This window comes from Mirounga leonina, unplaced genomic scaffold, assembly GCF_011800145.1.
Source record: "Mirounga leonina isolate KUSES-001 unplaced genomic scaffold, KU_Mleo_1.0 Mir_127, whole genome shotgun sequence".
Lineage (NCBI taxonomy): Eukaryota > Metazoa > Chordata > Mammalia > Carnivora > Phocidae > Mirounga > Mirounga leonina.
Genome location: NW_023270316.1, coordinates 9,912,949 through 9,929,116, shown reverse-complemented (window position 1 = coordinate 9,929,116; position 16,168 = coordinate 9,912,949). Strand labels below are relative to the sequence as shown.

At 38.7% G+C, this 16,168-nt stretch overlaps 1 protein-coding gene across 11 annotated transcripts in view; it reads left to right on the top strand.

Moving 5' to 3' along the window:
* ITGBL1 (integrin subunit beta like 1) overlaps positions 1–16,168 on the top strand; it is a 338,383-nt gene that overhangs the window by 166,485 nt on the left and 155,730 nt on the right. For all 11 annotated transcript variants that reach the window (XM_035003091.1, XM_035003096.1, XM_035003088.1 and 8 more), the window contains exon 8: positions 11,363–11,479. In XM_035003091.1, the coding sequence (XP_034858982.1) occupies positions 11,363–11,479 (117 nt within the window). The remainder of the gene's footprint in view (positions 1–11,362; positions 11,480–16,168) is intronic.

The window sequence follows — 16,168 nt, the reverse complement described above, 5'->3', positions numbered from 1 at the left end:
TAATACAAACTGGGGCACCTGGGTGGCTCAGTCAGTTAAGTATCTGCCTTTGGCTCAGGTCATAATCCCAGGGTCCTGGGATTGAGTCCCGCATCAGGCTCCCTGCTCAGTGGGGAGTCTACTTCTCCCTTTCTCTCTGCCTCTTCCCCAGCTCATGCTCTCACTAGCTTTCTCTCTCTCGAATAAATGAATAAAACCTTAAAAAAAAATACAAACTAAGTTATTAGTAGAAAATATTTCTTTTTGGTTTATTTTTTCTTAATTTTAAAAGCCTACCTTGTTGTTGATGGGAAATGTATTATGTATTGTGATATGAATCTCATTGTTCAAATTATTAAATAAATTTCCTGATTATCCCTGAGGTGGGAAGAAATTTCACACTTATTTCAAATCAATTTAATTAGCACTCCTGAAATGTGTGTCAAGGAAGTGATATATTCACTCATACTTCTGATTTTTTTTTGAAAGTGACAAAAACCAAGAATTTAAAAGTGACTATGGCCTGATTCCACGCTACCCTTCCACTGCCCAAATAGAGTTTCTTTTCTTTTTTTTTTTTTTTTTAAAGATTTTTATTTATTTATTTGGCAGAGAGAGAGATAGCGAGAGAGGGAACACAAGCAGGGGGAGTAGGAGAGGGAGAAGCAGGCTTCCCGCCGAGCAGGGAGCCCCATACGGGGCTCGATCCCAGGACCCTGGGATCATGACCTGAGCCGAAGGCAGACGCTTAACGACTGAGCCACCCAGGCGCCCCTAGAGTTTATTTTCAAGAGACTTTCCATAAAAACATTTCTCTGATTCTGTCAACCACAGCCCTAGTACTGGTGAATGGCATTTGTTACCTGTGACTATCTTAAGGCATTTGTCCCACAGAGTCTTTCATGGTGAATTACAGTGGTATATGTTTATTTACGACCTAGAATGGAATAATTAAAGTCAGTACCAAGAATAGGCTTGGATGTGATAGGATTTATGTTTGCAGAATCCCTAAATCTTGTTTCTGAAACAAGGGACTGTCCATTGTCTAGGTAATGGGTTCACCAGCTAGCAAGAAGGAGATTCTTATTTCAGTTGATATTGGCCACCTCATGATGGGCCACACTGATCAATTACTTAAGCTCCACATTTCCTAACCTCAGTCATTCACTGACTTTTTAACCTTGGACCTGCTGACTGGTTTCTGGGTTACACTGGCAAACGAGTGTGATACTGCTTCCTAATTTATAGATATTTTGTTAGGAAAAAAATGAATCTTGAGTAATTGTTATTTTAGAAATGATCTTAAGGTTGAAATAATGAGATAATCTAATTTAGAGGTCCAGTAGACCTCCTCTGTGACACTTTGTTTGATACATTGGAAAATTCTTAGAGAAAAGTGACACCTGGTGTACCAATTTCCCATTTGCTAGTTTAGACACTCTAGGGCAGACCACAGAAAATTATATTAGTACTACATTTGTTTAAATGTCTTCTTTCCTCACATAGTCCATGACTGATTACTTTAATCCTTGTGTACTAAGAAAGTACAAACAGAAGAATTGACATTTATCCATGTTTTTAAAAGTCATGAGCAACTCTTCCTTGGCTGGTAATTGTGACGTCAGTGTGGCTTGAATTATAAGACATCTCGGCACCCATTTTGAAATGGGAGGTGGAAGGTGCCTCTTCACTTTCAAATGTCTGATGATTATTTCATTCTTGCACACAAAAATATTTGTACTTAGATGAAATGGTACAGAATATTATAGTTCTCAAGTGCTTAATTCCTCCTCATAGAAATTTCAGGAGAACTTAGGATGCATTTGGCAGGAGTTTTTCTAGGGCAATCAGGTTGCTATGGTAAACCTATTATTTTAGGCAAAAGAGGACTGTGTTAGTAAAGTGCTAATCTCTTTTCTGTTTCATGTGAGCCTCTAATTACTATCTAGCTATTGAGCGTGTACTGCAAGTGTGGTTTTTACCATTTTAAAGAGTAAAGGAAAATAAGGTCATAGAGAGTGTGCCTGCTGTTACCACACTAGCAGGTGCATTCGATAATACAGTGCTCTTCCTAGTTAATCTCATTCTGGATCTGGAAATACAGGGGTTTGTTTGTTTGTTTGTGTAGAGAAATGGAATAGGAAAGGAACGGATTTTATGTGAGTGCCTGAGATGCAAGTCTCCCAACGTGTTTTCTATTTTAAAAATGTAAATAATATCTATTGTTTATTGGGCACTTACCATATGCCAGGCCCTGACTTATGTGCTTTATATGCATTACAACATTTAGCCTTTACAATAACCTTGTTATCAGTTTTATGATTATTCCCGTCACACAACCATGGTAAATTAGGTTTAACTTGGTCTTCCAAGGAATTACATTTAACAGTGGACATCCCAAGATTAGAATCTAGATTTATTTAATGTCAGAGCCCATGCTTTTAGTTGTATCAGTGCCATAAAATGTATTTCCCTTTTTCTTTACCTTACTGACATCTAACAAACACTTTGAGACTCATTCCCAGGTCACCTTTACCAGGAACTTTTTCTAACCCTGCCAGGTATGTGTGCTAGTGTGTTTTACCTTTGTTCCCTCCACTATTAAAAGTTTTAAAATGTCCTTAATTTTGTATCTTCAGTACCTAACATAATACTTGATCCATAGTTGATATTCAAAATGTGTTTGTTGAGTGAATGAGGGAGTGATCAAATTGATGCAGCTATTCAAGGCTGATGAGCCCAGTTGCATCTATTGTTGAGCAAGAATATGTGTTAGCTATGTGGTGTAGTTTGAGGGAGGTGAGAATCAGTCTCCACCTAAACACCTCAAATGAGAGCATATGGGGTGGAAATGATTTGTGTGTGTGGTTGTGTGTTGTGTTTTCAGTTATGGTTTCTGGAGATGTTTTCAGTCTTTAACAGTTGCAATTCAGGTCCATACATCTACCGTGTGGTATCTGAAAATTCCAGATTTGTACTCCTTCACAAATGCACGAGCTTATTACTAGTGGTAATGGAGAAGATTCAGTTGGTCATTAACACCTAATGAAGTATGGGTTTACCCAATTAGTTCATGAAGGGACTCTTCCCTAACTGTTAATCCATGAGATTAGGAGGAACAACTGTTTTGTTTATCTTTGTATCTCCTCATCTGGCATACAGTAACTAGTCCCTGATGATTTGAAGGCTGTGCCCTGTGGAGACCTGACACCTTAGAACGAGAAGTTTGAAGAGAGTGGTGGGAGGAGAAGGCAAAGTCTAAAGATTGAGGGATTTGTTATGGTTAAGATTGTATAAGAAGAGGAATCCAAGAAGAAAAGAAATACCCGGAAGAAAGAGGGAGGGAACAAATATGGTGTGTGTGTGTGTGTGTGTGTGAGGGAGAGAGAGAGAGAGAGAGATGGGGGTGGTTGGTTGGGGGACAAAGGACTAGAGGAAGAATAGGAGGGGAATAAAGAAGAAAAGGAGGAAGAGATATATAGCTTGAAAAACAAATGTCACTTTCACAATTTCACATCATTAGCCTAATATTAGTTTTGGAAAATTAGCTTGTACCAGAGATGACTACCTTTTCTTCAGGTAATGCTTACAGATACCTCTCCATTTTCATTAGGAGAGAGTCACCTGAGCATCCTTAACTATTAAAAAGGACAATCAATAATAGTTCTAGAAATGATGGAGGAATGAGTTAACCTTTCCATCCCCTCACTCATTCTGTGACCTTGAGAGACGATCTATGGATCCCTTTTCATTGTATGACCTTGAAAAAGTCACATGATATCTCACTCCCAGAGTTCATTTTCCTCATCCATAAATTGTAGGGCTAGTTGGACTTGATCGTCCTCCATGATTTTCCATCTCTAACAATCTCTAATTTTATGAAATAATTAAATGAATATTTCTACCATAACTGTGCTCTGGCAGTTAAAAAGGATAAAAACTAGTGAAATTAATCAGTAAGGTTAGGTTTTTTTTTAGTTTCAAATTTTTTATTTAAATTCCAGTTAGTTAACATACAGTGCAATATTAGTTTCAGTAGTACAATGTAGTGATTCATCACTTACATACAACACCCAGTGCCCACCACAGTAAGTGTCCTCTTTAATACCCATCATGCATCTAGACCATCCCCCCGACCCACCTCTCCTCCAGCAACCCTCAGTTTGTTCTCTATAGTTAAGAGTCTGTTTTATGGTTTGCTTCCCTCTCTTTTCCCACCCCATGTTCATTTGTTTCATTTCTTCAATTTCACATATGAGTGAAATAATGGTATTTGTCTTTCTCTGATTTATTTCGCTTAGCATAATACACTCTAGCTCCATCCACATCATTGCAAATGGCAAGATTTCATTCTAATTGATGCCTGAATAATATTCCATTGTGTGTGTGTGTATATATATATATCTATATATGTATATAGATATATCTATATATACCACATCTTCTTTATTCATCGATCACTTGATGGACACTTGGACTCTTTCCATAGTGTGGCTATTGTTGATAATGCTACTATAAAAATCAGGGTAAATAAATACAGTTTTAATCTTCTAATTTTTAAAAATGTAAATGAGGCAGTCTACCTTTTATAAAGGTGTCAAGCTGCTCTTTTATTTCTTCTTATAATTTAGTGGTACAGAGTTACCCTATATGTAGAATGACAGTCCTACTTAGTCCTACTTCTTAGTATTAAAATAATGTTATTTTATTTGCATATACCTTGAAGCATCTTGTAGGCAAAACCCTAAACACCATAAATGAAGGTTTCTCCAGGCTGTATCAGGTAAAATCTTACTAGCATAAAATTCCAGAATTTTCAAGTATTTTAGTGAAAGTATAACTATTTTAAATTTGCAGTTTATTTCCATGAGATTTACTAAGTAATATAAATAATTTACTGTTGATAATGATCATTGTGTATTATTTCTATTGTGAATGATCCATTTTTGTCCTTGGTCTGTTTTTCTTGTGAGTATACATTATTGGTTATTTATATATGAGCTCATATATATAGTCATTTTTTATTATATGTTTTATCTGTGCAAATATTTTGTCTCAGTTTATTGTTTATGTTTCAGTCTTATGTTATTTTTTGTTTTAAATATTGTTTTGTTTCAATTATTGTTTATGGTCAAACTTGTCGATTTTTTTTTAATGTTTCTGGTTTATTGTCATGTTTTGAATGGTCTTTCCTACCTAAAGGTTATGAAAACTCCAATCTATGTTCCTGTCCAGTATTTTATGTTTTAAACTTTTACATTTAAATGTTGAGTACTTTGGCAATTTATTTAGTTTAACGAATGAGTTAAGTAAAGGGACTTATTTTTTTTTTGCAACATAGCTCGCTGATTATACCAGTCTTGTTTCATGAATAATCCACTATGCCCAGGGAAGTATATACCATATTAATTTATAACATTATGAATCATTGTAAAGTAATCACACACCAAACCTTGACCCAGGTGCAAAAGTAGAATAATGCCAGGATCCCAAGAGCTCCCACTTGCCACTCCTCAGTTACCACATACACCCACCCTTCTCTTAAAAGATAACCATTATTCTCACCTTTAGGTGTTCCATGCCTTGCTTTCAAGTTTTCCACCGGCATGTATATTCCCAAACACTGTGGTGTTTAGACTTGTCTGTTTTGAAACATTTCAAACAATATGTGTCACTTTGTGGCTGACTTCTTGCACTCTACATTATGTTCTGAAGATTTAGGCGTGATGTGGCAAGTGGCAATGCTCCCTTCTCTCTAAGGCAGTGCTCCACTTAAGAATATAACTGACATTTATATATTCTGTTATTGATGAACATTTGAGTCCCTTTTGAGACTATTAGGAATAGCGTTGTTATGATTGTCTGGAACATCTCCTGGTACAAACAGGTATACTTTTCTCCAGCAAATATGACCAAGAATTGAATTGCTGGTTCATAGATTATGCATATCGACTCTACTAAATAATGCTAAGCAGTATTCCAAAATATTCTACCAATTTATATTTCCACCAGTTGTAAAATATATGCCATGTGTTTCCAGACCATTTCCAAAACTTGTTAAGGTCAGTTCTTAAATGTTTGCTAATCTGATTGGTTGGGGATGGAATGTCGTTATGGTTTTAGTTTGCATTTCCCATATGATTAAGAAGGGAGTATCTTTTCAAATGTCTACAGACCATATGATATTTAAAAACAAATATTAAAAATGTTTGACCTTTCAGTTTCATAATAACAATAGTAAATTTTGCCAATAATGCTCAAAACAATTAAGCTTGTGGTATTTGGAAATATCATTCTCCAACACTTTTATTTGGAGTTGATACCTAGTGAAATGAAATGAGCTATATGGGATAACAGAAATTACAGACTTATATAACAATTGTTTAGACTTATACTTCTATATCTGATCAAGTGCTTTGCACAAAAGACATTTTTCATATTGCTGAATTTCATATGAGAAATATTTTGGAGTAAGTGCATTAAGGTTTTAAATTTTAACCTGGTACTTATGCAAAAATGTACTCCAAGGCAAACATATGCACGTGTTCGAAAGATGTTTAGCTCTCTTAGGGAGTGTAAGAAATTTTAAATTAAAGATGATTTTTAAAGTGAGGTATATTTTATTTATTAAAATGACTAGTTGTGCATAGCACTATAAACTCTACATTGTCAATCTTGACTTAGAGTTTTTCTGTATTTTAAGGAAGTGTCAAATTTGAAATGTTTAAGTAAAATCTTTTTAAATCAGAACTTCTAGGTAGCTGCCTTAGTTCATTACTCTTTGCTAATGTATAAGCCTTAAAATACAATTCAGAGGGATTTCAGTCCTTTATAAAATGGTATCATTGGACTGACTTTTTGTGTGTCCTTCAAGATTATCTGCTTTTTAAAAATGTAGTAGGAATGGGCAGACTCAGTGTAAAGTTCACATAAGTTTTGGTTGGATGATATTGATGATGTTGACTGAATTAATTTCTTAGATAGTTATTTCTGTCCTTTCCATCTGTTCCTGAATTATCTTTTCAAAAATTACTTGGCTTATTTGTATTTCTTTGAGTATATCTTTCTTTAGAAATTCCTCTCAATTTGTTTAAAAAGAATAGCATTTATTAGTGCTAGACATGCCAACTTCCATTATCCTTCATTCTTACTTATGTGAATATTGATAGTCATTTGAGAAGCCACATTTATAGCTCACAACACTAAAGCAATCACTGAAATAATAATATCATTTAGCAAATAAAGGAAAGAGATTGGACTCAATTTCTTATTAAAAAAGACAATAAATCTGTATGTCAGGGTTTCCTACTCCATCAACAGAGAACTTTGCTGGCTGCCAACAGGACACAAATCTCACTGTCAGCCTGGACCACAAAAAGTTCAGTATTTAGGGTCTGATTCAAGCATGTACTTATCCAGTATGAAGTTTGCATTCAGTGATCTACTAGTGGTGTGAACAAATTACTGTGAGATCAGAGAGAAAGAACACATGTTCCAGGGAACCAAATAGGGATGACAAGGAAGGTTTCATAGAGGACAGGAGATCTGAGCTGGCCGAACAGTGGGTCAGATTGTACAGAGAAGGTGGTAGAGCTCACAGCAGAGAGAAGAAATGGAGCAAAAAGCAAAGTCTCTGAACATGAGTGCACCGTGAACATCGAATATATGCTTCGAAATGTGAGTTGGACCAGGTGTGGAGAGCTCTATTAAGGAATTTCATCTCTGCCTTGAAGGTCTATGGGGACTGTCACGTGAAAGGCCATTACATAATCACAGGCATGTTTTAAGGAATGGATCTCAGGGAGAGGCGTGGGGGATGCTAACTGGGTGATGGGCATTAAGGAGGGTGCATGATGTAATGAGCATGTTATATAAGACTGATGAATCACTGAACTCTATACCTGAAACTAATAATACACTGTATGTTAATTAATTGAATTGAATTTTTTTTAAAAAGTGGATCTCATGAAATTTCAAATTGGAAGGAGAAGAATAGTTCATTAAAAGAAGGAAGGAATCAACTGTCATCAGGTGTTTTTAAGATTTGGTGACAGATCAAATGATGGTGACCTTCTCCTGATAACAGGACACAGGAAGAGAAGTATGTGTGTAAATAAAGAGGATGAGCTTGCTGTGGGACAGATTTCATTGATGTAACTGTGGGAGACACAAATGAAGGCTTTCTGGCAATTGGAAAGGCGCATGTATTCTGGGAGAGACATCCAATTCTAAATTCAAGTTCAACCATTAAAGCTCATGTGTTGTGGGAATATTATTACTAAACCATTCACATGTGATTATTGTTTATTGCATCTGTTCAATAAATACTGATTCAGACATCATGAGGACACATGAGAAGGCAGTTGATTCTGCTGTATTTGTGCAGGTGTGTGAGTAGGAGGGTGCAAGTATCACTGATTTGGTGACATTTACTTTGGATCTTAAAAGATGAGTAGAAATTTACCTGGCAAGTATATGTCTTGGTAGTGACTAGACTTAAGTTGTGAACTAAGACAGCAAAATAATGCACTTTAAAATGTGGACCACATGAACAATTTACTCTTCTTTACCTTTTTATCTGTAATACATTAGCCTGTCTTGATTCTTGATTTTTTGCCTTTCCATATGAAGTTACTATAGCCTAGAAACTGTGTTAGAGCTATATCTATAAAGTAATTCAGCTAAGAGTTGGCTTGATAGAGCTTTTGAAAACTCCAGCAGATACATGACCAAAAAGACCCCCCCAAAAAACAAGAATTGCAAAGTGACTAATTATACTCTGATATTTGAAAAAGATACATGAATTACAATCTAGTTACTAGGGGAAAAAAATGGACCCACGACCAAATATGAACACTTTGCAATCTAACTTTATAGAAGAAATACAAGACAAACTATCCAAAATGAAAACAATGAAATGTAGATATTTGAACGTATATGCCACTATTTATTTATTTATTTACGAAGGAGAGAGAGCATGAGGGTAAGCAGCAGGGAGGGACAGAGGGAGAGGGAGAGAGAGAATCCCAAGCAGGCTCCACGCCCAGCATGGAGCCCGACACGGATCTCAGGACCCTGAGATTATGACCTGAGGCGAAACCAAGAGTCGGATGCTTAATGGATTATATCACCCAGGTGCCCCTGTATGCCAGTATTTAGATCATCCTTTCCAAAGAGGCATAGAAACCAATAATGCATATCCAGGAAACTTCCGGAATGCCTTAAAACGTTAATAAAATTGTCACCATAAACATACACCCTCAAGCTTAAAAATCTGTGTTGCCTTGATAACTAGGACTGCATTCCCTCTCAGGAATAATGTGGTTGATGTTTCCCATATCTGTTCATGAAGGACTAGTTAACCGCACGCGGTTGTACTGCTCATGGCTATACAGTTAGTCTCTGTGTCTCCAGAGTCCAGATTTTTGTTGTCATTCACACACACACCCCATGATTTTGTTGTCATTCACACACACACCCCATGATGATGGCAAGTATGTTTGTGGACACCAGGAGGTCACTGGGGATCAGGAAGAACGGGTTCCAGCACCAACCCTGCTAATGTCTACTTCACTGGCCTTAGACAGGTCATTCAGCATCAGCTTGGTTGGGTTTCCTCATCTGTTAAATAAACTGTGGGAAGTCATGGATCCTCCTGACATTTTACAAAAAAAGAAATGTGTGCTGGTATATATTTCCAAGGAGAGATCTGAGGTCTACCAGTTAGACTTCTTGTCTGTGGACAACAGAGACCAACTTCATTAACTGGGATGGAGAAAGATTTTATGAGAAGGGTTTAGGCGCAGAGTGCAAGCGTGGACAACCAGTTCGTGCAGCGCTCCAGGGACGCAAGGCCCTGCCAACAACTCGCCCCTCCCGCCATTACTTTGTGCCAAGTCCCTCAGCTCCTGGATGCTCACTGCTGCGCTTGCTGTTGCTTGTGGTCCTTTGCCACAGACCCTGCGTCTTCGCTCTCACCCGCAAGAAGCAAAGCCCTGGCCAAAAGTGTCTGCTGTGTCCCTCTTCTGTCCACCAGGGCATAGGAAGAGGGAGTATCACTGGGGAAGGAGAGGGACTCTGCCTCCTGCTGAACTTGGGCCTGTCTCCAAGTGGGAAGAGAGACTGGCTGAAGAGCAGCCAGAACCACACTATCTATTGCAATATCTTTCACCAGATTCTCAAAGGGACAGCGACCCTACCACTTCTGCCAGAAAAGATTATGAATCACTGCATTAGATTATCTTTAATTACAGCTCTGAAATTATATGATTCTAAATACTAATTTTCCTTTCTTCCATCATCTACCAACTCAGAATTTCTTTAACAAGATACAAATGCAGCACCAGAATGACTAACAACATTGTAGGGTCAGCCCCGAAGCATCTTATGATCATTTCAGTGGGTGTGTAATTATGATGGTTGGGCTAATGACAGAGAGTAACAGATGTCTCAGGGTAGTCACCCAGCTGAAGGTCTGCCAAACCAGCGCCAGTTCCTCAGGCAAAAGGAATTTTCTTGCTCATAGCCTCGTGGTGCTGCGTTGGGTATGTTAAGGTGCAGTCTGGCTTCATGGTTCAGTGCACAAACTTTAAGGTTAATGAGGATGGATATAAATTTTGAATCTGTTCCTTATGAGCTGGTTTGCCATAGGAAAGGAACTTGGCCTCGGTATGTCTCTGTTTCCTGTTTAGTAAAATGACAGTGATAATGCTAGTCAGTGAGTGAAATGGTGAAAACAAAATGATGGAATTGAAAGAATTATAGTGTTTGACACGTAGTTACAGCCCAAGAAATAACGATGACGGCCGTAATGATAATAGTTAAGGAATTCCCAAACTGTGAACCAAACTCATTTCAAAAAAATGTTTATACTTTAAAATTTTTAAGTCAAGAATAATAAAGGTATTTAGGTATTTAGGTCATGCACTTTGATATGCATTCCATGGTAAAATGAGTTCTATAAATTATAAAATTGTTGCCTATAAATAGTCATAAAACATCGCCTTGAAATGTACCAATGAGCATTTTTTTTTTCTTATGTGGCCAATAGACCCAAAATGAAAATATATAAAAACATTTTTAAATGACATTATACTAAATTAAGTCAAAATATATACCACTTGGTATTATCAAATGAAGTTGAATATGAAATACCCAGAGGGTTTCATAACTGAATTAGTCTTCAAAAATGAATGAAACAAGTGTCACTTCAGTCCCCCCGGCCTCCGTGGCTCTTGTGCTTGGGCCTCAGCTTACCGGAGGCAGGTAAGAAAAGTTATTTGCCGAACTGTTTAACCAGGCTTCACGGTGTGCTTGTGTCCTTGGGAAGCCCGCCGATTCTGGGACGCTCCTAAGCCATGTGCTCTCCCTGCACGTTTTGCAGGTAAATGCGAATGCGGCAAGTGCACCTGCTACCCTCCGGGAGACCGCAGGGTGTACGGCAAGACGTGTGAGTGTGATGACCGCCGCTGTGAAGACCTGGACGGCACCATCTGTGGGGGTGAGTGCTCCTCGTGTTCTCAGGCCTGCAGCCTGCCTGCAGCCCGGGTGGCCTGCCTTTCTCACCCTACTGCTTGCTTGCTTGCTTGTTTTTTTTTTTTTTTTTAAGGAAACTCTGGGGCACCTGGGTGGCTCATTTGGTTGGGCCTCTGACTCTTGGTTTCGGCTCAAGTCATGATCTCCGGGTCCCGAGATCGAATCCTGTGTTGGGCTTTGCGCTCGGGGAGTCTGCTTGGGATTCTGTCTCTCTCTGCCCTTCCCTCTGCTCATGCACTCTCTCTCAAATAAACAAATAAATAAAATATTTTTAAAAATAAAAAGGAAACTCTGTTAAAAAGATCAACTTAAAGCAATATATAATTAGACCTAAGAGCATTATCTAATTAGGTTTGCAATGATCTTTATCTTCTTGGACCCTTGATTTAGGGCTATGTGAAGACACACAGTATGCTGGCGACAAAAGGTTGCTGAGATTATACAAGCTCCTGTGAAGTCAGTGACAGGTTTTGCTGCACCTGATCAGTTGAAAATGATGTTTATTGTTCTCTAATAAAAACCTGGGGGGGGGGGGAGGAGGTATTACCGACCTATGTGAAAAAAAGCAGTATGATTACACTCAAAGTTTACTTACAAAATCACAAAAAATAGACACTCCATTTCCATGATGGCTCAGAGACCCAACAGGAGCTGAATGACAGTTAAAAACAAACAAACAAAAAACTAGAGGGAGATCGAGATAGAAAGAGGTCAGTCAGCACGGAGTCCCGAGGCTGAATGTAACAATGCCTACCGAGCTCCACCCAGCTGAGGGGATGGGCCGCCATCATTCCCCTATTTCAGTCTTGCAAGACTTCCTGTGTCTGAGGTGATGTGTTCCAGCTCCAGTTCCTCACAGGCTCTCCGGTACAGTCCTGGTGAGCTGGGTGGGCAAGCCTACTCAAAGACTCTACCTCTCCTCAGACAATGATCGTAATGTAATTGGGTGCTGTTACTGGAAAAAAAAATCAAAATGCATGTCCGGCTTACCAAAGGTGGGGACACCATCTGTCTCACATCCATGCATGTCTCTCTGTTTTCTCTCTATCCAGCTATAAAACACTGGCCATTGGAGCAAACATACTTTCTTCCCTTTCTCCGGGAGCCAAAGGAAAAGGCCCTTTTTTAAAATAGGTCTTATGCTGGGTGTCTGTCTCCCCCAGCCCTGAGAGATTGCTCCTGCTTTCTTCAGGTCACAGATGGAACAGGGAGTGAGGTTGGAGGCGTTCATGTCTCCAAACTAAAAAGTGGTAGACCCGGGATTTGAGCTCTGAGGTTCAGTTCACAGATCTTTCTCGGTACCACAGTTTTCCCCAGGGTGACATCAAACTGTTTTGACTTTTTGTCTATATTCTTTTTGGCTTGGATTTTTTTCTTCAGTGGTAGTTACCAGAAATATCTAAGTAGATTATAGTCTTTTTTTTTTTTTTTCAGTAAGTGCCTTTATGTTTACTAACTCATTTAATTCTTACAGTGATACCTAAAGCCCACCTGGCACCTGGAAAGAACCATTGACATGTGTTTGCTCTTATGAGCATCATCATGTCTCTCACATGGAGTGTCTACCTCACATGGGTCTCCTTGCCCATCTGCCTTGGTAACTTGGTTGAAAGGGTTGATATTGTAGAAACCTGTTACATCTACATACCCATTAAATTATATATGCCATTCCCCCAGTGAATCTGTCTCTCTGTCTCTCTCTCTCTCTGACTTTGGGGAGGAACTCAAAGCTGACAACAAATCTGTATAGCTCCATGCTAGATGAGATCAAACATCTACTAGGTAAGCGAGAGAATATCTCACAAGGTAATAATTTTTTTAGACTAATTCTTGACTCTGCTTGTCTACAGTCTGTATTTTGTCCATCTACCCAGAGTTATTGTGCCCCAGGGGGAACTGATTTCCACTAGCCAAAGTAGTAAAAGACCAATGTATAAACCAGAAAGCCAGTTATTTGATATACAATGAGAAATATAATTGTACCAGAGACTAGAACCCTTTGTAGAGAAACTCCGTGGGAAGTAAGATTCTGAGATAAGGATTTGAATGCAAGTAATTTACTGGAAGGGTGAAGGAGATTTTGGTAGGAGAGTGGGAAAGTGGAGGCAGTCAGTTACGATTGTGTTATCAATCCTGTTACTGCTGTGGTCAATAGAGCTTCATCTGAGAACCGGAGATGAAACTCTGGGAACCTGGGTAAAGCACACAGTTCTTAGTTATCCATCAGTCGTGGGCTGAGGACTGCTTCTAGGAGGCATTATCTCCCCTGCCACACCCAGCATGCCTCAAAGGGACACACGGGATCTCAGAGCAGGCTTCTCTGGCTGGCCAAGACCTTGGGGCCGAGAACTCCAGGTGGTGCCAGGTTGAAGTCCCCAAAACAGTAAGGATGGTATTGGTGGGCACAATATCATCTGCCAAAGGATTACAACTCTCATGCCCACTGATCTGAGTATCTTCTCTGGATGGTGCGGAGGACACACCAGCAGAGTCTTACTCTTTAATACTGTCTAGATTTTGCCAACCATCCAACCCAACCTTTCCTTAGACAGGATGTAACACCGTAGATTACACGAGAGTTATAGACATGCAGACACATCTTATCCTCCTGCTGTAGCCTTACTCATAACTTGGGAGATCCTCACTCACACTGTGAGAAATTAATTCTTGGGGGGTTGATCTTACCGAATAGAGATGGTATCATAGAATGTAATTATCAGAGGACAAAGGCGTTTTCAAGTTTGGGGAGAGGGTTGCTCCTGCTCAAGGGAGGGCCTCGCCCTGCCAGTGGTGGACAGATAGAAGCCGGATGTGCGGGCATCTTTGATCACTATAATGGGATGCATGCATTCCCTCAGGCTTTTTCTTAAATCTTAGCAACCAGCTCTAAAAAAATCACCTATGCATTTAATTTCATATTCTAAATTTTATTAACAAGATTTTATTGACCAAAGTTCTCTGAATACTTTTCAAGTATGTAAAGGGAAGAAGTCTTGGGAATTTTCCTAAAAAAATGTCTTAGGTTATGCATAATTTCACTTTTATAGTTGAATAATGTCCTTGAGAAATTTGGGGTTAGGATGATACTAGTATTTTAAAAGATTGTTTATAGGTGACAGTGATGTGTTTCTCTTACCCCCTTCTGCTTCATCAAAGCTCCTTGAGCTGACCAGCCCAGGTGACAGGACAGGCCATTAAATTCTGCCCCCTGTTCCTCCCTAGGGCTGATGCACACATCTTTATATATTCTAGTGAGTATTTTTTGCTTTTCTTGTCATTTACTTGTGAATCTTTACTCCTGATGGTCATTCCTATTGCTTGGGGTGGGATGGTTCCAGGAGGGAGAGGGAGAGATTTCCCTATCAATGGCCTACTCATGTTTATCCTAAGTAACCTACAGCTAGAAAAGCTACGTATAACTTACAGTCCACACATACACTCTGTTTAGTATTCCTCACCAAGACACTGTCTATTCTTTTTTTTTTTTTTTTTTTTTTAGGGGATCTGAAATTTTATTTAAGAAACTATTAGGCATAGTTTCAATTAGGAGCAATCTAGTAACACTCCAAAAAGAAATATACTGGTGGTATTGGGTGAAACATATTCTGAAGATTTTATTACAATGAAGACACTGTCTATTCTTATTCATGTTAATTATAGTCTATAAAGTTGCTGTGAACACTGAATTAGCGAATACCGAATCATTGTTCCTGAGAGAAATACGGGGCCCTGTTCCTGCCTCTGGTCAGAGGACTTTCATTAACAGATCAATACATGCCCTTGTATTATGTATGTTTCTGTCTAAAGACACCTTGTGTAATATATAGCTGATTTGTTAATATTGAACTCATGGCCAACAGCCCTATAACTCACACCTGAATGGAGATTATGTAGCAGATGATTTCTCTGGAAGGCACATTACAGCCTTTTTGTACTTAGGTGCACAATGTAGCACTTTGGCACTCTACTTAGGGGACATCTTAAACATCAAAATCATCAGCAAAAAGCACAAAAATGTAAAAAGCAGGGCACTAAATATACTGCAGAAAGGACAGTTGTTTACAGTGTAAGAGCTGAAACAAGAGGTGGAGGGTGATCTTCTTTGACCTTAGCTGAGAACGTGAACCATTCTGCCTATGTGCCCCAATGACCTGGAAAATTTTCATGAGTATTGATTTCAGGGATACAAATACATTTTAGTGAGTAGGCAAAATCTCAAATACGGAATTTGCAGATAAATGAGAATCAGCTGTAATTCGTGTTCTCACTGGGAACATTCCCTCCCACCATAGCTTTGCACTTGGGCTCAGAGTGTGATTTCCTTGGGCCAGCTAATAAAGGTACTGTGATTTTAATTTGTTTCTTTTCTGAGCACTGCTTTAAGGGGAGGAATTACTCGAGCCTTGGTTATTATAGTCTTGAATTTCATCTATGTCTCAGCTGTTCCCTGGAAAGAAAATATAAGAGACATGCCATTAATTTACATGTTGGAATCTACAGTAACTTTAGGATTAAAGTATACAGCATGCCAAACCAAGTGATGAGGATATCACAAGTTCCTTGACTTCCCATGAACCTTTATGTAAATGTACTTTAATATTTAGAAATATAAATAGCAATATAGTACAGTAGTTAAGACTGCAGATGGGAGCCC